The 22,945-nt window shown below is 35.7% G+C and overlaps 2 protein-coding genes across 13 annotated transcripts; both read right to left on the bottom strand.

Moving 5' to 3' along the window:
• Nucleotides 1–763: 763 nt before the first annotated feature.
• LOC140794697 (prolycopene isomerase, chloroplastic) lies at nt 764–7,497 on the bottom strand. 2 transcript variants are annotated; one of them, XR_012110175.1, is made up of 11 exons: nt 7,308–7,497; nt 6,231–6,454; nt 5,614–5,724; nt 5,025–5,078; nt 4,459–4,746; nt 3,113–3,304; nt 2,842–3,000; nt 2,247–2,483; nt 1,324–1,646; nt 1,163–1,235; nt 764–1,067 (listed from the first exon to the last, which is right to left on the bottom strand). XR_012110175.1 is itself a non-coding variant. In XM_073146830.1 (10 exons), exons 1-9 carry the CDS (start codon nt 7,471–7,473, stop codon nt 1,332–1,334), a joined length of 1,746 nt encoding a protein of 581 aa, XP_073002931.1. In that variant the 5' UTR covers nt 7,474–7,497; the 3' UTR covers nt 764–1,067; nt 1,324–1,331. The 2 variants fall into 2 exon arrangements, 1 of the variants encoding a protein (XP_073002931.1); XM_073146830.1 differs by lacking the exon at nt 1,163–1,235.
• A 2,714-nt stretch (nt 7,498–10,211) lies between these two features.
• Nucleotides 10,212–21,068, bottom strand: LOC140795563 (regulator of nonsense transcripts UPF3-like). Of its 11 annotated transcripts, XR_012110314.1 has the most exons (14): nt 20,625–21,061; nt 18,187–18,293; nt 17,608–17,703; nt 17,411–17,509; nt 17,224–17,303; nt 16,671–16,775; nt 16,432–16,579; nt 15,126–15,202; nt 14,540–15,032; nt 14,345–14,473; nt 14,141–14,262; nt 13,989–14,038; nt 10,623–11,140; nt 10,212–10,511 (listed from the first exon to the last, which is right to left on the bottom strand). XR_012110314.1 is itself a non-coding variant. In XM_073148218.1 (13 exons), exons 1-12 carry the CDS (start codon nt 20,762–20,764, stop codon nt 14,000–14,002), a joined length of 1,596 nt encoding a protein of 531 aa, XP_073004319.1. In that variant the 5' UTR covers nt 20,765–21,068; the 3' UTR covers nt 10,212–11,056; nt 13,989–13,999. The 11 variants fall into 11 exon arrangements, 10 of the variants coding, with proteins under 10 accessions (XP_073004319.1, XP_073004317.1, XP_073004318.1 ...); XM_073148218.1 differs by having other exon boundaries at nt 10,212–11,056; nt 14,141–14,232; nt 15,126–15,193; nt 20,625–21,068; XM_073148216.1 differs by having other exon boundaries at nt 10,212–11,140; nt 14,141–14,232; nt 20,625–21,065.
• Nucleotides 21,069–22,945: the final 1,877 nt, after the last annotated feature.

Below are 22,945 nucleotides of genomic sequence, written 5' to 3'. Positions count from 1 at the left end.
AATTTTATTATTCAAATTGACAAATTTTAATTTAATTTTCTGAACTAGTTGAATTTGAAAATATTTATTAGAGAACAAATTATAGATGACCGAATAAGCTTTCTGACGCATAAAATAACCTTGACCAAATGTCATATGAAAAATATATAAGTAAATTAGTGAGTAAAAGTTATTGTAAAGAGATAAATGAAAGCAATTTTTGTAATGCCTTCGTAAAAGCAATTTTTTAAATGATAGGAAGGAAGAGATGGATGATGACGAAAAACTTAAAAATGCTCAAACCTATTCTCTCTCACCCAGTCTTACTTGATAAAAAAAAGTTTCTCTTCAAAATAGTCTATGTTTTGCATATGAATGGAGAACATATCTAATCATTTCTCTATACTCTGTTAAAAGATAAGAGGAGAGCAAATCTATTAAAAAATAGTGAAATATAAAAAAAAAATTTAATTAAAAAAAAAGGTCAGTTGAAACATAAACAACCTGAAAAGGAGCGCGCAGAATAAAAATTTCCCGACTTATTACTAATAAATGGATGTGTTTTTGTACACGTCATCTATCATCTCATCAGCCCACTGAAAAATGCTGACTTTGTTGGCGCTTTAATTGAGAATTTTACTTGTAAATTTCTTCCCTTGATAAGTGAGGGGAGAGAGAGAAAATTATTTCTTGATTTCTATTTATTCGATTCATATCGTAATTCCATGGTTCCACTCTTTGTCAAAGAGCAAATCAACATATAGGAGCTGCAAGTGAGGGGGTGTAGCAAAGATATGATATATATTATTAGTTTATTACTCAACATCTTAAATTTTTGAGTTATATTTATATAACAACTAACTTTCCAAGAACATATACTATCAACAAATTGTATTGTGTATGTACTATACTGTTATTTTCATAGGACCACAAGTCTTCTTAATCAACAAATCTCCATGCAGCCTGAGCTCCAATGTCCTTGTGATTCTCTTTCCTTTATAGAGCTATTAAGGTTCTTCAAAAATTGAGACTTCTCCAACTTCAAGCGTACGTTCCGGCCTTTTCTACTTGCGTAATGCACATATTTACTGTTGAGGGAAAAGCTTCAAATGGTATCCAAAACAATGACAAATAGAAAGCATCAGAAGAAATAAACAAGATGATATGAAGAGAAGCCATTTACCCAGAAAGGCTACCAATTTCCGATCGCATCAAGTAGCTCAAAGTGTCGTGGAGGATACCGAAGAAACTCACAACTATGGAAGAGTTGGCAATTAAAAATGGCTTGAACAAAGGGAGTTGTAAAGAAAATGGAGATACTGCAAAAAGAAACAACGTTCTCACCATTGAAATTAAATTCCTACAGCGTCAAGAAGCTCAGAGTGTTGCGAGACAGACACCAATGTATTGGCAACTATAGCACCACTAGCTGCCACTGCAGGTACTCCAATTCCAGGAAAAGTTGAATCTCCACAACAAAATAGCTGTGGAATTGGTGTTGAATGGCCAGGGAATGTAGCTTCTCCAGCTTTTATGGCTGGACCATATGTTCCTCTATTCCTTCTAAGAAACCTCTTATGTGTCAATGGTGTTCCTACCAATTTCACATCACAACTTTCACGCTTAAAGCCGGGACCAAGAGACCGTTCAACAGCTCTCCACATCACCTGAATGAGTTAAAACAGATTTGTTACTCTAGATATTATAAGCTGAATTAGTTTGAGGGATGTCTCTAGCAAGGACTCAATAAATTCACCTTTGCGCATGCATATATCATGATCGGTGCTTGCAATTCATCAAGTTTAACAAAATGGGGATAATGTTGTGCACTATTTTCTTTTTCGCGTCTGAGAAGCCTGTTACAACCTAACTAGACAACTATAGACAATATCTAATTATACAAAGTAGTGAAGCATCCCGAGATACATTTATAGAACTAAATGTAAATTACAAGTCAAAATGATGGTTTTGGCAGTTTGAATCTATATCCTTTTAATTCCTGTGATTAAATCATTATGTTGGCAAAGAATCAAGAAGAAAGCATTTGACCCTTTCTTTCTTGAAAGTCAAAGAGCTAAGTTTCCAAGTAGACAAGTTCCATTACCGCCTTCACATGATGCAACACATAAGATCTTTAGTGAAAATGTAGGTCTAAGTAGAAAATTGAGATTAGTTGTCTGGATTCTGGGTTATATGGAGAGAGAAATTCTCAAGTTAACAAAGATGATAGAATAGGATAAGTATATTATAGGGTAAATATATCCTACCTCTGAACGTTCTTCTTTGAGTCTTCGATACTCCAAGCTTTTGCGGTCTAGTCCTTCCCACAAACTAAATGGTTCTGTTCCTGGAGTATAAGCATGCAATATATGTTTCCCAGGGGGTGCCAGGTCCTTACCAAGCACACTGGGAATAGATATCAACACAACATTTTGATCAGCGTCTACACCCTTGCTCCAGTCATTAACTACAATGTGATGAATTCCAAGATCCTCCGGAAGGTTCTGTCAATTGCACTGTATTAGTTGCTTGAGAAGGCAAGGAAAGAAATTAACAGAATTACAAAATATTAAACTCTTTTTGTTAGAATGTTATTTGTGATTGCAAGAAGGCTGGAAGGATATGCAGCATTAAATATTGGAATGTCAGTTGGAATAGTTCAACTAGAAAAAAAACGAACTCTGAAAACAATATATATGGCATCTGCCAAGGTAGCTGATATGCAGAGGGTGCAAATATGCATCTCAATGTGGAAGACTTTGATGCTTTGAATGTGTAAACAATGATATTATTATGAAAGAGAGGAATTCCGCCGCAGCTTAGCAAGATGAAGTATTATAAATTAAAAGGACATTAGCTCACCGCTGCATCAAAACCCAAGTGGAGATGCATAAATGATTCACATTGTGGAGTTTCTTTAACTTTGTCCTGGTAAGATTGTGGGACAGCATCCGCTGGTAAGAGATTCAAAGTGTCCCACATGGAGGCATTGCTAACAACAGCTTTCTTGGCACGCACAAACTACAAGGATAATCGCATGTTGTCAAGTTTTTCAGTAGCTACTACAACCCACACCAACATCAAGGCACTTTGTTGAGAGGCATACAAGGTAACATCTCCAGTAGATACCTACCTGTCCATTGCTTAGCTTGACTCCAACAGCTCGACCATTTTCAATGACAATATTATCAACGTGAGCACCTAATGCAAGTCTTCCACCAAATTTTTGCATACCTCGCACGAGAGCATCTACAACTGCTCCACTTCCATTGAGAGGGTATTCAAGTGAACACCCTGGTTTATACCATTCTGCAAACATATAAACCTGAGATTGGAACAAACCAAGAAAAGAAAAAAGATTTTCAGTTCCGTAAATGTCAAAGAACAATATGTAAAATCTTAATAAAAATATGAGTCTTAAATGGATAGGACAACTAAGGCATATGTTTAGGTCACAATTCAGAAACAAGTTAACACTTAGATACTAAATATACATGGATATTTGCCATATATTATTAGCTGGTTAGGAATTGCCATTGATCCTTAATACTAATTAAGCATACAAAAGAGAAAAACAGTAATATTGTTCATCCATGGGACCATACATTACACATTAGTATTAGCCCATAGGCAGACATTTTCTTGGTTTTTTTTGTTAGAGAGGTTCCATATTGGTAGCTTATGACAATAGACAATCAGCAAGCATCTCTAAGTTATTTGTCAAGATTTAATGTGACCAAAGCTTTTTAGGATATCATGTTTCCTCAATAATTAAATGACTTATAGCTCACTTGATATGCCTAATTGAAGGACAAATACCAGTTGGAATTTGTCGATACGATAAAGGAAGTTCACCCATGTGCCTCCACCACTTGAATTCACACTACGTAAGAAAATTTCCCTTCGGGAAATCATCATGTTTTAGGTCTTCATAATGTTAACCACTCGAGCCCTTTTCTTACTGTTGTTTTCTCGCCTCTTGTACTTATTTACTTATGTCACAGAAAACCCATTTGTAAAACCCAACTCTTCATATTCTAGACAACGTTTAGCTGACTTATTTGATAACCAAAGATTTTCACATAAACCAACTATATTAGCTTCCCTAGTCAAAAGAAATTCAGATGTAGCTTGGATGCTAAGTAGCTGCATCTGTTGTGATTTCTCACAATATTAAGCTGATGGTTTGATGATGTTGGGCAATAAAACAATAAGAGCTGTAGTGTCTTAGTTAAGTAGATTACTAGTTGTCAGACACTACAAGACATCCCATTCTCAGAAAATTTAGCCTCTATTTGCCTTGTTGAACTCACTCTAGATTAAGCTTACCTGAGCTTCACACAGTTAGATTGATCAAGTTTAAGGGCATCCAACTATTCACATATATACATGTCACAGCCATAACATAAAACTGGAAGGTTAAAAATAAAGACAAAGCATTGAACAATAACAAAAATTCAACTTAGGAAAAGAGTTTACTATTTCTGCAGATAGTGTTCCATCAGATTTTACTCCTGCAAGTAGAAAGCACAATAGATCCACCCAGTTGCGGACAAATGGATCTTTCAGCCCCAATGAATCAACAATCTCCGAGAAGGGTCTTAAAAGCTTAGTAGCACCTAGCGCCCCTTGAGGCCCCATTTGGATGAATGATTTCAGAAGAGATGGAGCATATCTGGTGGCTGCTGTGGAGATAACACCCCAATCACCACGAATAGAAAGAGGGGGTAGAGCCATTGCAGCAGCAGACATTGGAAGAACTGCATTCTATAGATAGTTGTCTCATGTCAGATCAAATGCATGAGATTAAAACTACAAGCAAGAAAAGAAAATTTTGCTTGAAACGTATAAGAGGAACTTTCATGAATGGAAATAGCAATTTAGGGTCCTTTTTGCATTGCAATGATTTAGAGGATTGGTATGAAAAATCCTGATTAGGGAATATATGCATACAACCAATTAGGCATATGGTAAGTGTTTGTCTTTCCCTTGAAATAGAAATGATTTCACTTAAGAAAACAAACATAGACATTCGAAAAACTCACAAGAAGTTTTTTCCACTCCCGGACAGCATCAAGGCTGACATACTTCTCAAGATCCTGTTAGGAATTAAATAATCAATAACTAATTAGTAATGCATGTAACATAATTATGACATTCTTGGTCAATATAAGAAATCTAATATAAATGCTATATTATTAGACTCACGTTAGAAGCTAGAACACTTTGAATGCAGCATATCAAAGCCCATTAAAGTAGTTCAATTGCACCAAAACCACTAAATTCATGTGTTTCCATGAGATGCAAACTGATAAATTTCCTTATAACTATCTTAGTCATATCATAGAAATTTGTCTTCAGCTTCAACATGTACAGGTTTCCTTATGTTTTACCCACCTCTATGATCAGCTCCGTCAGCATAATGTTAGGATGAATATGATGACTAAGCAATGCATTTATAATTTTAATACTAGACGTATCACCAATTTAATCATATTTGTTATTTGATACCTACACTTTGCTTTTCCAAATATAGCAATAAGTAATTGTACAAATCTTTGCATTTTTCACAAGGACAGGGAACTAATTTCCAATGAAGCAATCATGTAATGATATTGGCTAATCAGAGATTACCTTGAGAAACTCCGTGGGGCCTATTCGTGAGAGGAATTCACCTTCAGGTAAGTAAACCATCCATGAGTCGTAAGAAGCACATGCAACTGACTCCCCCAGTGCATCAAGGACCTTAAGTCATTCAAATCAGATTATCTGTTAATGTTGTTACTGATGATATATGCACAGATTCATCAATCAAGACAACATTTCTAGATATAATAAGATGTACAAATACATAAGAGTAATAGATAAATTTTGGGTTTTTAAAGGGCAAGGAGAAACCATAAAAACATGCGGTCATAAAATTCTCACATATGTAATCACTAATGAAAATTGTATGACTAAGAAGTTATCATCATAACTTGTATTCAATAGGAAATGTCAATTTATTGAGAAGTGCTTTAGCATGGGTAGCAGTACTAGGGAGTCCTGATGCATGACACTGCACCACAGCGGGGTTTTGGGAAGAAAGATGTACACAACCTTACACTCATTACGAAAGAAAATGTTTCGCTACATATGCACAAAGTACGAACAAATCTTGTCAAGTTATTACAGCCTTCTATAGTTCTATATATGCTATTTTTCACTCCATCCTTCCTTTATTATATACTTGTCCTATCTAAAGTAATTACCTGTGCAAGAGGATTAGCTTGAAGTCCTCTTGACTGAAATCCAGAGAACAAGGATGGACCTGAATCAAATTTGTAACCCTTTACTTCAAAGGAATGAGCAGCACCCCCAGGAAGATCATGACTTTCTAACACTAGAACATCCTTCTGGTATCTAGCTAAAAGTCCAGCACAACATAGTCCACCAATTCCACTCCCAATAACAATAACATCAGCTTCTGACTTCCCTGCAAAATATATCATCATGAGAAGAGAAAAGGTTAACTGCTAGAAGCTTAGCTAACAAAAGAACGCCTTTTAAGGTAGTTTTCTTTTGGGGAGAGTATACATGACACCAGAAATTTTATATTTATGCTTTACATCCTACATTAACTTCAAGCCGTATATTTTAATTCTATTCACTAAGAAAAAGAAAGATTAAAACTAATCCAACAGCAACAAATAGAGTGAGATCAAATAAAGAATATACTCCTTCTAAGGAGTAATGTAATACTTCTCGAAAAAAAAAGGAGTAATGTAATACTGGGTTTAGGTAAGTTTAAGTGAAGAGCATTAATGTAATTCGCCTAATACTTTAGAAACTTGAATGAAAATAAATCCAAATAGTATGGTGTTAACTGTAACTTTTTTATCAATACTTATAACTCGAAAATTAGAAACAAGATCAGATATATTCAACTGCCTGACAGAAGTTAATTTTAATATAAAAAGACCAATATACCATTTTTGCTCTACAACAACCAAGTGGACCAATAGATTTTTTTTTTTTGTTAAAAATCTTTTGATCTTGCCATTCTTTCGTCTCAATCTCTCTCACATTTACATCTTCCGCATTGTAAATCTTCCAAAAAGAGATACTATAAGGAGCAAAAAGGTCAAAAGTTCGATAGTTTTCAAACAGCAGCACCGACATAAACCAGTGAGAACATCAGTTAAGATATCGGAAGGAAAGAAATTAGCACCAGCTGTAAGGGGATGAGGCATTTGGCCATGGCAGGTGAGCAACTTCGGCGGGAGATTCGTGCTCGCGGGTGATATCTTCTGGGGAAGAAGAAGAAGAAGACGAATAAGCTCAAGTACCTGGAAAAGGATGCTTCCCTCTGGGGGAAGAGGGCTGGCCTTTGGCGGGGAGCGGCGCCTCGACCTCCGCGCTTCGCGCCAAAACCGTCTTCCTCCTTTGCCGCCGAAATTTGAACCCGGAAAATACGAAAGGCGGATCGCAGAGTAGGCTCATGGCCGATAACATGGAGAGAGAGAGAGAGAGAGAGAGAGAGAGAGAGAGAGAGAGAGAGGGTAAGTAGTTTTATTGGGATGAGGAGGGAGTAGAAGGGAATGGGCCTACGTGGCATCTCGTTGGCCTTGTCACTACCTAGGAGGACCCACATATTAATATCATTTAATTAAATGGGCAAATTATAATTTATGCCAATTAGTTTACCTCAAATTTAACTCCCCCCTCCTGCCTCCCTTCCCAAATCAAATTATAACTAATAGATTTTTCATCCAAAAATAATCGTATTTTATTAATGCCAATATTTTCTACCATAAATAAATTAGCAAAATAACTAAATTATCACTAAATCAGATTATTTCTACATAGTAATTGACAATTACAATTTAATTTAAGCTAAGAAGGGTTAAATACTTAAGCCCATTGAGGTAAGTTAAATTTGGACCAAACTATTAGAGTAACTTTTCAAAATTTATTAGGCAAATTGAGGGCTTTTATAATTTAATTATCTTTAGTGTATATATAAATTATGTGGACTTTAAAATAATAAAATGTATAAGCTATTCGCTATTAAAGACAGTAATGCTAGATTTTATCTCACTATAGCTATATCTATTGGGGTTTTTTTTTTATGAAAACGATATAGTTACCTATTGTTATTATATTGTAATTATACATTTAAAATCGCTGATCTTAAGAGCACTTTTATCTTTTATTTAACCCACTACCTTAAATAGTTTACAAAAGTCTCCTCTTTATCCATAGAGTTTGAAAATTTTACCTAACTTTGCTTAGAAGTTTAGGCTCTTCATATGCCGTGGGGTAATTGTTTATTAAATTGAGTCAAATTAGTTAGTTAAATTTATCTTATTATTTAAATTTTAAATAAATTAGATAATTTGCATGTCGATCCGATCCGCTAGAAATTTTTACTTATATAAATAGAAGTGGATATGTGTCGATAAGAATAATGGAATAAATCTGAGTTTAGCCAAATATTTTTTATAGTCGTAAAAGTATCCCATCCTTCCAAACTCTAGCCTACTTCTTCCATCAGCAGCCACCATCTTTGGCCGATTGCCGCAATGTCGATTATTTACCGTTCTACTCTATCTGACCTTGCTCCACTATTTTAACCGTAACTTTCAATACAGATCTTTGATTAACTCCATTCTAAATATATTAGAACCCTAACTTTCAAGATTACTATCTTTTAAAATCTTAAGATCATCCAACGAACGGATCATTCTAAATTTGGTTCGTAACATGAGTCTGATAGGATCTGAGGGTTAAAATCCTCAAAGTAGAGTAGCAATGCAAAAAAATAAATTTAAGGTTACCTATTCAATAGGTCATTATTTAATTTTGAAATATATTATTCTGCACGTTATTTTTTTTAATTATATTATTTTAATAACTATATCAAATAAAAGGTATATATCCCTAAGAGTAATAGATATATATATAAATAAGGGTATTGATATCTTTCTATAATCAACTCGATGAATTAAATTCTATTTCTTCGATTATTTTTTATTTATTTACATATCTCTTCATTAGTTTAAAATTAATTGAAACTAATTTGATAGCAGATAGAGATAGAGAATTAAGTTTCAATTGAAGTCTATCTCTTATATAAAGTTAAAGAATCAAATTTAAATTATTTAGAATTAAAAGATATCTCTTAAAATAAAAGTTTAATCATATCTAAAAGAGAAATTTTAATAAAAAAAAAGAACATATAAATAATTCGAAAGTTAGCCGCACGTAATATAATCTTTTTAACTAATATGTATTTTTTTTTTACATAATGTGGTTGTAGAATTAGTACTAGATATCAAATCTGGCTATTATAGCAATTAGATATTATAAATTTTAAAGCTGTATTGAATTATTTCCCTTAACTTTTAGAGGAATACAATAGCATAACTCCCGAGTAAAGAAACATTGATCTTTGATTCGATTTCATCAACCGTAGTTCGTTAAAAATGTAAACCTGAAAAATAAAAAATAAAAAAGTTGGCGAAAAGAAACCTCCCATCTATCTTCTCTGTGCCAGTGGACCCTGTTATGAGATATCTGAAATATAATGTGATCTTTTCATGAGTATTGCTTATAGTTAGTTCGTAGCTACAAGTTAAACGTTCTAACCAAATTTGGCTCCATTGAGTTACATTGACTGATGTAGTTCCTTGTGCAGATTTGCTGGCGAATTTGCTGTACACCATTGTTGCAATTGTCAAAGGGAGTGTGATTTAATTGATAGAAAAATGTGCAAGTTCTTTTTTAATTCCTTTTGAAAGAAATAATACACTCTACAAAGATGTACCTAGGAAAAGCTTTACTCCTTGAAATTTTTTACTTGGTGAATCAGTTAGCAATATGGTTCATTTATGTGCTTTACAAATCTTCTTAGAAGTTCTGGGCCTGACTTGAGTGTTTGGTCATCTGGTTACATATCATTTGCATCTACTTCTTCATCAAATTCATGTAATTCCTAATGGAAAACTTCAAATGTCCAATAGGCATGCCAGATATCAGGCTAAGCACATAGTAATCTAAAGTCAATCAAGATTAAAGAAGACAACCATCCACACTGTTGCCAAATTTCCTGGAGGGCATTCCAGGGTAAAGCAAAAAGGAAGAGGGGAGAAAAGGAAGGAGCCAAGCAGGTAACTGAAGATGAATAAAATCCTTTTACTACTCTTCATAAATAACAATAAAGCCCATGGTGTCAAGCAGGTAACATTGGATGAATAAAAAGTTTTGGTTCCAGCATTACTAAAAAGGAACTGCAACCATGTTGTAGGTACAACACAATAATCTCAAAGGAGATGAGGTGTAAAGCACCAGTAAGGACACAAGGATTAGTGAGAAAATTTACAACAAAGCAGAAAAATGGTCATGTATATTAACCACACAAGAAAGTTTATCACATGATAAACTTTGCAACTATCCCAGTTTAGCTAATATACTACTTTTGTCCTATTCTCTGGCAATCAGGCGATGTAAGGCACCAATCTGTAGCTTTGAAGCAGCTGCCAGTGATAAGCCTGAAAGCAGCCAACTGAGCATGCTTATGTGGTGATACTTGGCCAGCCAAACTATTTTCTACAAGCAAGGAAACAAGCCCTTATCCTTAGATTAAGTTAGCTTTTCAATACCTTCCTATCAGCATCGGCAGATCTAATAGCAGCAACCCAATATCCTTTGTAGAATATATTTACATATATCACCTCGAAACCACTGCCCCTCCTTTACAAGCAGTGTGACAGCTAGCTAAGTATACTTATCCATCTTAAATTAGTGGGGTTCCTGACTCCTTGATGAAATTCCTCGAGAGTCTGGAGAAGTGATATTGAATTCAACATTAATGTACCTCTTCAACAAGCATTCAGCAACTTCCAGAAATGAAGTCATAAAGCCAAGAGCATTCATTGCCGCCCTTTAGGTCCGTATATCTGGACAATTCTTGAGCTTCATCCATCAAAACTTCACCTAGGACTAGTAACAGTGACAGATTGCCCTCCTCTAGTATTGCTTTTGAGTTTTGATTCTTCTGATCCCGTGAAATAAACCTCGGCACTTTATATAACTCCTGTAAGGGGACTACAATAACGCTCATTAAGAAAATCAAAGCAGAGATGATCTAGCCGTAAACATCATTGTGTTTTGATCAAAACTGCAGAAAAAAGATAGATCAGGCAATTAGGTAAAAAGAAAAGGAATCAAATTAGGAGAATTATAAAGCGAACTAGAAGGAAATGAGGATAATGAAATTTCAATGAAAGAAGAGAACGAGGTAATTGCAAAAACTCACTATCCGAAGAAAAAAATTTAGTACAGCAGAGCATTGAAAATTTGTCCTACACTCCTACTTATCATGTATAAGATGTCAGTTCATGCCAGCATGAGTTTTTTTTTCTTTTTCTTTTTTTCTAATTAGAGCCCTAATGCTAAGTGGATTGGACAATAGAGTGCCAACCCTAACAACAAGGCCCAAATAAGCTCCATCAGTGGCATGTAACGACTACACTCTGCAGATCTAACACAATCCTGCAATTCATTCATATATTCTTAAATACACTTGCTGCAAGAGGGAATTGAAACCTGGGCAGGTGCTTCATAGCACCTATGCGCCAACATAGGAGTACAACATTGGTAGTCACATGAGACTTCAATCAGCAATCATCATGAGTTAATTTTAAAGTGAAGCATTGAGCAAGGCCAATTAGCCCCTCATGAATCTCCGGCAAAGACTTGACTTAGCTAGGATGAAAATAATTGCTTAAACTGTTACTACACCCAACAAATATTTTGCCAATCAATATAACGATATACATAAGTATCAAAAGAAGACTTAATGGTTATATATCAGATGCATTTTAGCAAGGTAGCATCTTCATGCAAGCAATGAACCCAAGATGAAATAGAAAATTCTGAATCAACAATTTCAATGCTGCCAAGCACTGTTTGCATTGAATGGCACATCTCATGCTGGCAATTTCAAGGCATGTAAAATGTGGTGGTGCCACAGTAATTATCTAACTATCATCCTTCCACCCTTGTGCTGTCCACTGAGCACCTATCCTTCAACCACCATAGTCCAACTTCACCATCTCCAAGCCTTACAACTCACCACAATCACCAATGGGGGATAAGAGATGCAAGGAAGACGGATTTTGGGGCATTATGTTTATTTTTATGTTGTGAAATTTAAGCTCAGATCAGCCCAATCAACCCACAACCAAATAACATAAGTCAATAAAAGTTGGTTGAAGCTAACCACATATGTAGGGTTAAGACAACCTCATCTCCAAAAATGACAAAGATCAACTTGAAAGATAAATAAACTTCCTCCTCCTCTACTCATACCTCAGCACCTTGTTGTAGATAAATGCCTCACGGTAACACCACGTCATTACTATCGTCACTATCCTTTCCCACTGTCCTCCCTGCTCCCCCTCCTATTGTTGTCTATCAATACCCACTCCTCTCTCCAACTATTTTTTCTCATTATGTTACATCGAGAAAAAAAAAACCCTCATTGTGTCCTCAGTACCACGAACCCCAAACAAATCCTTTCCGGTTTTAGGCAGGGATCGTTGGGATCAGGTCGTTTCAACTATTTTGGCCAAAACTCACTAACGCTAAGTGGGTCAGACCTGACCCAAATCCAAAACCTAGGGGACCGGATTTTCTCTCTCTCTCTCTCTCTCTCCACTTCCCTCCCTCCCAATCCAGCAATGACAAGCAATGGTGAATAGTTTTTCAATAATGTGTTTTTGCCCTTTCTTCTTTAGTTAGGGTCTTCTCTCTCTCCATCCCTCCTCCCTCCTCTCTCCTCTCTCCTCTCTCCTCCCTCTCACTTGCTCCACCCTGTTGTGGCAGCTCTTCGCACTATTACATCCTTATAGCAGCCTTATCTTTGTTGTTGTTGCAGCACAGAAAGAGGGGGGAGAGAGAGATGCCTGCTGCTGCAGCCCTAATACGAAAATACTATAGCAGCAAGAGAAAAAGATCAGAGAAAGTGAGAGGGAGAGAGATTTTCTTGTTTTTTTCTATCATTTTTTCTGATAGTGAGTTTTTGCAATTACCTCGTTCTCTTCTTTCATTGAAATTTCATTATCCTCATTTCCTTCTAGTTCGCTTTATAATTCTCCTAATTTGATTCCTTTTCTTTTTACCTAATTGCCTGATCTATCTTTTTTCTGCAGTTTTGATCAAAACACAATGATGTTTATGGCTAGATCATACACCAAGATATTAAATACCAACAATGTATAATATATAAAAGGATGAATTTCTACCAGAATATATCTATGATTTCCTACAGTGAGATCTCAATTAAACGTTTGAAGTAAGAAAATAAAATCTGAACTCCTATAAAAATATATCTGTGATTTCATACAGTGACATCTCAAAAAAACATTCAAAGTAAGAAAGGCATCTAAACATTTTGCACAACTTCAAGTCTATCCCATGGCTCTAACTTGCAGGTCTCAAGTAAAACAAGATAGATTATGCCATTAGTGAGTAGTAACCCTCCAGTTACAAATATTAGAGTGTTTTCCCTAAGAAGAAAAGACTAGTCTTTGGGGAACAACTAGCTTATACAGACAAAAAATTCCTCCTGCCAAGTAAGTTGCATCAATCTTAGAATGGCCCAATTTAGTAGTAGTCTGATTTGCAAATTAATTACACTTTACAATCACATTAGCTAAAATAGACTAGAATTTGTGCTGTTTGCAAATGAAGTCTACTTGCTGCAATGATATGTCGTAGGGTTCGGTACACACTATGTATAGACAGAGTGTGCACACTGCTTACAAAAATAAACGCACTATGCATAAAAGGTGCATACTGCTTATATAAGAGAGAGCATTGCACATTATCTGCTTGTATAAATATATGCATTACACATGATGTGCGCACTGCAAAGCCAAAGCTGCTTTTGTTCATAATACTGTCTGAATGTAGAGAAAAAAACAACAAAAGGATAGAATGGAACTCAATGAAATGGAGCTTACTTTAACGTTGATCATGAACCAGAACCTGGCTTCTGAACCCAAACTTGTCTCTGCAGATGCAGTAGAAAAGTTACTATAACAGAAGCTTTAAGACAAAAGAGGAATGGAAAAGTCAGGTCGATGGATGAAAAGACTGCTTAGTTACAGCTCACCTCATGCGTCCCATAGCTACCAGGTCCTCCTCTCTTAGAAGGTTTTCCATCCGTATAGTTCAGAGAACTATCAACTTCCCTTGCACCATGTGCTGGTCCACGCCGTGAATATTTGTGTAAACCTACAGAAATTATGGTTCTAAACTCCTACAAATATTTCGAGAATTATTAAGGAAATAGAACTGTCCAGAAGCAGGAGATAACCATTATCTGGAAGTGAACAACTGTTGAAACCAGCACCAAGAATTTTGGCTTCAGCGGTTGCCACATCAGGATTTGCCTCTCCTTGACTTGGTGGCACATCAAATGAAGCAGATGTAAAACCAGCACGCCCTACAGAAGAAGCATGACAATCGGCGCCATTTTTATAATCAGTTACTAGGTGAGCAGCAGGAATACCTTCTAAGGAATCTGGTAGTAGCTGTGCAGATGTGGAAGAAGTGGAGAGACTTTCATCACTAGCATGAGATCCATATGTACGACGAAGAGGAGCCCAAATAGCGCGATCAGGTCTGTCTTTGCTTCTTGTGCCTTTGCCATGTTTTTCACTACCAAGTCCAGAACCAGGAATATCATTTACAAGACTCCTCTCACTTACAGCTCCTTTAGCATCACTATCAGCACCAGATGCAAATGTTGAGATGCTAGTTATATGATCCTTCAAAACACGGGCATTTAAGGGACAAGGTGGACGTTTGTCCTTATCCGAGTTCACTGTCTCAGGTTGCAATTCTGAGTGAGATAGAGCCAAATACGGCTGAATTTGGCTTGCATCCTTAGAAAGAATTCTTCTAATGACTCTCCCACTACCCTCTTGCTGCTGGTTCTGTTTAAAGGCAGATGACTCTAAGTTTCTTACAGAAGTCTGATGATGTGATGAACCATCAGTTGCCTATATGAAGAATTTATTTTGAAACAACACAAACAGATTAAGAGATATAAGAATCACTGTATAAATACAATTGCTCACTACAAGGAAACATACACGAGTTCGCTCTCTCTCTTTGGCTTTCAAAAGTAAGACCTTCTTTCCAGCTTTAGTACCTCCAAATGCTACAGTAGCTTCATTGAAAGTGGACATCACAAATTGTATAATTATGAACCAAACGAGATACAATAAAAAGATGAAAAGAGATGAGATCTAACAACATCCAACACTTCCTTTTCATAAAAGCTTTACATTTAAAGATTTACACCAGATGAACTTTATATAATGCTATATTAGAATTAAAGTCATTTAGATATCAATACTTGTTCCAAGAGATTTTGCAAGTTCAGCAGTATCCGCTAAAGTGAAATGACAGAAAAATGTTGACCTGGAAAAGCAAACATGTATGTACACGAAAAAAGAAGAGAAGATGCTGGTTCTACCACTACAGCAATAATCACAAACCCTGGAGGAGTTCTTTGCAACTTTGCAAATCTGAGAACACCGTTGGGCGAATAATCACTCAAAAGCATAAGTTCCAGAAAATGCTTTCAATAAGAGAGGCAATAGATTGTTGAGAAATTAGAGCACCCATGGATTCCAAATCCTGGATTTTAAAGATAAACTAAATGAAGTCACGTGTGGACTCTGCTGTCCCATAATGTTTAGGTTTGTGATCTACTAGGATGTCTCTTCCTTTCCCTATTTTGCTCTTAACCGAAGCAAAACTCTCATACCTCAGACACATATTCTAAACCGTCTTTTCTAAAACACAAACAACCCCTAAAGCCCAATTTGTAGGGTCTTTTCAAACCTGTAGTGACATTTTGCCCCCGCTCTATTGGATCTAGTGCCAACACCCAGTAAAGCAATACCTTTTCATGATGCTTCTGATAAAGCCATTTCAATTTTCTTCTCGCGGTCTCACCTTTGTAAAGTCTGACATGAAATCCCTCTACAACACTACAATATATGGTATATGATTTTCTTAACTTATCATCAATAAGGATGCTCATGCTGAGACTTGTCATTAACAAAGATGTTTTCTTTCTATTAATAGAGCACTGTATTTCCTCGCAGATAATAAATAAATAGTTTATACATGAGATCCACTTATCAAAGTTAGAAAAATGAAATCTCTGTCTCATATATCACAATAAGTGTAGCCCAAAATATTAAGGGATCACTCAAAGAGTGAAAAATAACACCCGACAGCAAGCAGAACTGTGCAAAGATCTGGGAAATCTTTAGTAGCAGATCCCTTCAGCTATTAATTTCCAAAGATAAATAAAAAAACCTATACTACATAATAATCAACAACAGAAATCTGAATTACAAAACAAAGACAGCTAAATATTCTTACCAGTTTCATTTTCTAAGGCTTCTGTTCCACCTGCTGAAGTTACAGCAACAGGTCTATTCAGAAGCTGATGTCCATCTTTTCTAGATACTAATAGATATGTTGATTTGTCTTTTCCACTTCCACTCTTTACGTTGTCCCTTAAAACATACTGCATGTCATAACAGCAAAATAAGGCGAAGTTGCAAAATGTGAGTTCACTCAATGTGAGCATTACAGAGAGGAGAGAGAGAGAGTCATACCACTGGTGTGGAAACTCTCTGCTTCTCAGAGGTTCGTCTGGAAGGTTTAGAGCTGCCAGGTGAAGCACCCCCAGTTCTTCTGCTAGATTTCACATTAGCAGACCTCTGTCATAAGATTTTTTTCATTAAAGACTAAACTGAAAATCTTCTCATGAAAATATTAGTATATTTAAGCCAAAAAAAACTAAAAGAAAAGGAGAAGGAAAAATTAGCTTGACAGATATAAAAGGATACATGAAAACAGAACTAAAAAGATACAAAGAACAAATTTTCTTTTGTTGTAGATATGAAACTGATAAGGGAAAAATACAACAGCCAGACAAGCATCGGTACTTCAAGATGGCTAATTTGGCTAATTTAATTCTTGTGGATTTCTTTGCAATAACAATCTACAAAGTGGATAAGCAACTGCATGCATTGCAAAAGAACATCATGCAATCATGCACTAAACTATGAAAATTCCCACATTGGCAGGCAACAATAATGATTAGGTTTATTTGCATATTATGAAACAAGAAGGTCAAGTGAAGAACTTATGCAAAAGGTACAATACCTGAGATCGACTCTTAGCAGCTCTTCTCTGTCGAACATACTCCATCAATGGCGTTACAACAAGCGAATCCCTTGGTGCAACTAAGCAACAAAAAGAAAAGGACATCACACAATTGTGACATTTGTCTTATTCTAGGCAAAGACCTCCTATATCTTTGATACCCATTCATTATTTCAATTATACTAACCAGCCCTTTCTGCTTCTTTTCTTTCCAGCTGAATTTCAGCACTGGGAAGATGCTCAACAGGCCTTGCCAGAATCTCAAGGAACTCCTGATACTCAGGATCTTAGTCATTCATAAAACAATTACTTGTGAGAAACAGAAAAGCTTGGTGTTTGGTACAACCATCATAAATAAATATTAAATGAGGGTCAAAAAGATACCCTTAAAAATCGTTCCTTCATGACCATCCTTCTTAGACCAACCTTTCGGTACATGCTGTGATGGAGCATATTCCACAATAGATTTATACTGAGCACCTGATTTAGCATTTTCATAAATATTGAATATGAATTTCTTAGTTTTTTACCGAAGGAAAGAAGAAAGTCATAGAAAAATCTACAAAGTCAAATTGCAAATACCTTCATGTTTTCCCATTAATATCTTTAAAATACTTCTACTGTGTGTTCTATTGAGAACTAAGAGCAGTTATACCTTATCCGTGTCATACAGGGACATATCATGCAACCAGGTATATGATTCTAATTAATCTAACAAAATATGAACTATGCTTAATATGGTTCCAAACTATAATTCCCTTCAGAGTAGCATAGTATAGCAAGATTAATAAGAGATCAATGAGCACATTCAGATGTTCAACAAGAATTGGAGAAAAAGAAAAGCAGAGTAAAACCAAACACATGAATAGATATAGCATAGGATATTCTATCAGATTGTAGTTTGCAAGCCATGTCACCACAAAAATGTTGCATGATATGAAAAATATTGCTAATAAAAATTACCCTTTTCATTGACAAAAATGTGACCATCAAAGGACTCAGCAAACTCAAAAACATCTTCTGGCCTACTGAAACTTATGTATGCTCGAGAATGCCGCTGATTCTTCTGGCTGCAGAAAATATAGGGCATTCAACAATCAATACAACTAGAATTTTAAAGATATAGCACATACTGAATTGATCGAAAATCACAAGAGACTTCATCCTCTATTCATGGGTCACCAAGCAACAGAATCAATAATATATGCATGTGAATCCAGAGGTTTAAAATGGTATTCAACCTAATATTAGGAAATACTATACATCCAAATATGCGTCCAAACCAATTTCAAAGTTAAAATATCTTCTTAGTTCTTACTAAATTACAAACTAATATTGCTAACATAGAATAAATGTAACCATCTCACTCCCAGCCATAGAGCATTGGCCAAATATGGTATTAAATGTAGTAATCTTTATGAAAAATATGAAACCCCAAAGCATTTGTTAACACTTTTGTCGCTTAAAAAAAGAATATACTTGGAACCTTACATTACCAGAGAAATTCTATATTGTCACTAAAAAATCAAATTTAAGACCAGATACAAATGAAAAAATATCAGTGCAAGTGAAAAATGTGCTTGCGCCTGCATGATTGTGTGTTTTAGGAAAACAAGTAGAGCTACATTATAAAGAATAGCTAAAAATAACAAATAGACAAGTCTTATAGTCCTAACAACAATGCAAACTTATATTATAAGCTTTGCTTTTTTTCAAATTATATGGCTACCATATTAATCAGCAAAGAGTATTTCATGGATAAGAAAAAGTGAAAAAACCCAACAGTCCAATGCAAATAATAAAAACATAGAAATGCATCATCAGTTTTGTTACTTTTGTATGGCCAACATACATGTTCCTATCAATTTGCAGATGACATATTTTTTTCATAGATGACTAATAAAAATCAAAGACAATATTTTAAGAATAATTATATTAATAATATCAGAAAATGGAAGGTCAAAGTGATAAACACGGAATAAGACATATTCAAAGTAATATGAGTATATGCCCCATAACTTTTTCACAACACCAGAAAATGGTTCCAATCTTTATTCGCTATCTTCTGCTGATTCTAACAGTATGCTATATTACTTTTCATTTTAATCACCTATGGCCCTTCAATTGAGATCACCATCATATTGGGTTATAAGTAACTGGCATTTGTTGTTCACACATAGTATGTTATAAGGTATAGAAAGTAGATATATTACCGACCTGTAGCATATGGTAATTCTTCTGGTTGATGCATATCTTTCTACTCTAGGTCAATAAACTGATTAAATGTCACAGATCATATGTTTTCCAGTGAAATCATATTGTGTTTATGACTACTTAAGGTTTTAACAGTATTCAGTTTGCATCACGATTATTTTGGTAGACTTTCTTTTATTGATATTAATTATATATTTAAGGCTAGATTCACTAGAAATGGAGGGTGAGGACAAATTGGATTTACTATGAAGAAAGATAATAAACTGATGGAGCATATATTACAAGTCAAGAAACAATTTTAGAAATCATATAAATATACGCTGATCATTATGGGTGGTTTTTCTTTCCTATGTGAACCAATTATACAATTATTTTCATAAACTTGGTTCTATCCCAACTAATTCTTCATAACCTGTAAATTTTATATCTTCTACTTCCATGCATTGGGCAGGTCTTGTGCTTATAGAAAACAAGAAAATCTGAATCAGAAAAGGAACACAAATAGTATCAATAACAGAAGTAACCATAAGAACTAGTTTTTATTCTTCACCTGGAAAGTAGCACAACTGAACCCACATGCCCTACCCAGACTATGTGGAAGGCTTATCATTTACAGCCTGCAACTTTCATGTGCCTCATTTAATAAATATGACATAAATAGAACTATAGAAGAGATAATTATATTGGCAATTATTTTGACAGCATAAAGCACTTCCAGAAATGGTACATGTTGAAAATTGCTTTAAAATCCACATATTGCCCATCATTAGAGTATAAAAGGACTAAGGTGGCAACATCAATATGAACATTTGGACCAATACCGCGATGAAAACTGGATTAGACACAAGGCAATAGGAAGGAAAGAGGAATTGGAATGAAATAGTCAAGTTCACTATAATATAGTTCCAAGAATAGGCTTATTAATAATGCATAATCAACTTCTTTTCATAGCAACCTAGCCTCAGGGGAAACCGAATCCTATCAACAAGAATACACGCAAATTACTTCAGCACCAACCAATTGCAATTACCTTGACTGTACTAAAAGAGAAACCCAATAATAAGTTTTCACAATTTACCATTGCCACTGATCAACCGAGTAGACTAACAATGGATTTAAGTTAATTTTCTAGAAGAGTACAGAACGATGACGCAAATTACGGTTAGAGAGAAGAGCACAGCCCTAACCTGCTCTTCCCGGGCCGGAAGCAGAACCACTTGTACCGGCCGGCGAACCTTCCGTCGATCTGCTCCATTAGCGCCGGCTGCGATATCGCCGGCGGCAGGCGCCGCAGCACCACCTTCGTCCGGTCGAGTGGATCCCTCATGCGGGATCTCCCAATGCAGAAAACCCTAGAAGAATTCGAATCCAAACGAGCGAATTGGTCCACAGTGGAATCACATCTCCCCTAACCTTCCGTGTCCAAATCACTGCTAGAGCCAGGGCTAGTGTTTTCCGCACCTTCTCTAATTTTCCGTCCGACGCTAAGGAGAGAGAGAAGATCAAGAAAGAAAATGGACGTTTCCAGGGAATAATCGGAAATATGTTTGTTTTGTGACCAAACTAGATTTTAAACCCCCTTTTTTTTATCACGCTAGAAATCAAATTTAAAGATTCTCGTTGCAAACAAACTCGAAGAGAATTGAATAGGTTTTCAAAACATTTAAAATAATACTAATAAATTTTAAATAATAGAATTATAATAAAAATATACATATATTTAAATTTGATATGAGAAAAATGATATTTTCAATTTAATAAAAAAATATATGGAATTATAGGAGTGAAGTACTTAAATTAAATTATATAGTACATGAGCCAAACCACAAAGTTTGTGGGTAAAGTGCAATTTAACTCCTTTTTGTCTGTGACTAAGTACATTTTAGAAATTAGATACAAAAGTAGTTGTGATGTGCCACATCAATGAAATTGCAAACCTCATCACCTATAATTAGATGGCAGCATCTTAATCAATGATTTTGTAACTCACATAGTATTATATTTAAATTTTGAGGTGAACTTGGCACATGACAAATAAAAAAAAAAGTTTAGCAGACTTAAAATAGTCAAAACTCGAGTTTTGACATTACTACTCCTTCCAAAAATGATTACCTCTACAAACTATTTACCAAACTGCTATAGATTTTACTACATTTTTTTTTGTTGATAAAAATCCATTGACAATTCATTTCATAACCATGCTTACATTTGAACAGAGTTATAATTGGTCCATTCATTACTACATTTGTTTTGGATAGCTAGACATGCAAGGTTGTGGGCTACCAAGATACTTGTATAGAGAACCTTAATGGAGGAGAATTGTTTGATTAAAGCTGTAACACTCCTGGATGATGGGTGAGATATACCAACCTGTCTCCTCATCATCATTGTTGGTTGCGTATACTACCTTTATATTGTCGCTATATATAATGCCACAATGCTTACCATTGTACTTTAGAACTTATGTTAGGCCGAGCAATAAGGCGTGAGCTTCCATCATAGCTGCCCCTCTAGGACGCATCCACCTAGCATGTAAAGCTTTCCTCTTCTTTTGAGGCATGAGTGTTGCATGGGTCCAATGTTCGCACACAGGAGTTGTTCTATTGTCTCTAGAGAGTCACATCAGAAAAGGTACTCTATACTGATGTTGGGTAGTCTTCTAGCTAGAGCCATTCGGATAGTGATCACGCCTGTTAAACAGCACCATACGAACATTTTAACTCTAGGAATGGCCCTAGCTCCTTTCCACACTTTCCTCCAAATGCCGGCGACCCTCGAGTTGGATGCCAATGCTTCCAAGTCTCCCCTTGTGAGAGCAGCGTACGCTAACTTTGCACTGAAAATACTATTGTCTGCAGCTATCTAGTGGAGCCAGTCTCTTTTTTCCATTTTTCCATTGATGCCTAACTAAGGAATACTTTGGCAATTGATTCTACAACTTCATTGGGGAAGAGTTGGTGCACCAAAGGCAAGTTCCATCTTGCTTCATGACTTATGATAAGGTCATTCACCTCTGTTATGTGGCTTGGGAGAGGGATGTCATTGAGGTTGAAGGTTGACAGTCAGGGGTCATAGGAGATAGCAATAGTTTCTCTATTGCCTATTTCATATCTTACCATATGCTTTAGAGCTGGTCTTGTGTTGAAGATGGAGCACCATGTCCAGGAGCCAAATAAGGGAGGCTTAGCTGACCAGAAGGAGCAATTGGATAGTTTTTTTTTTTCAGGAGATTGGTCCAGATGCTATCCTCCTCAGTGAGGAATCTCCACATTAGCTTGGCAAGTAGTGCTTGATTGATAAACTACATGCGTATTATGCCGAGCCCTCCATGCATAACGGGATGGCAGATCAAGCTCCATCTCCTTAGGTAAAGATTCTTTTTTTCATTTGCATACCCCCATTAAAAATTGCGCATTAGATAATCAAGTGATTTAAGGAGCAATTTTTGAAAGAGGATACTTGCCATAAAGTAGATGAGTAGATTGCTTAGTGCTGCCTTGATGAGAAC

This window comes from Typha latifolia, chromosome 9 (genome assembly GCF_019914945.1).
Source record: "Typha latifolia isolate L0001 chromosome 9, TyphaL0001v2, whole genome shotgun sequence".
NCBI classification, from domain to species: Eukaryota; Viridiplantae; Streptophyta; class Magnoliopsida; order Poales; family Typhaceae; genus Typha; species Typha latifolia.
The sequence above is the reverse complement of the archived record's forward strand: the minus strand, read 5'-3'. Positions and strand labels throughout refer to the sequence as shown.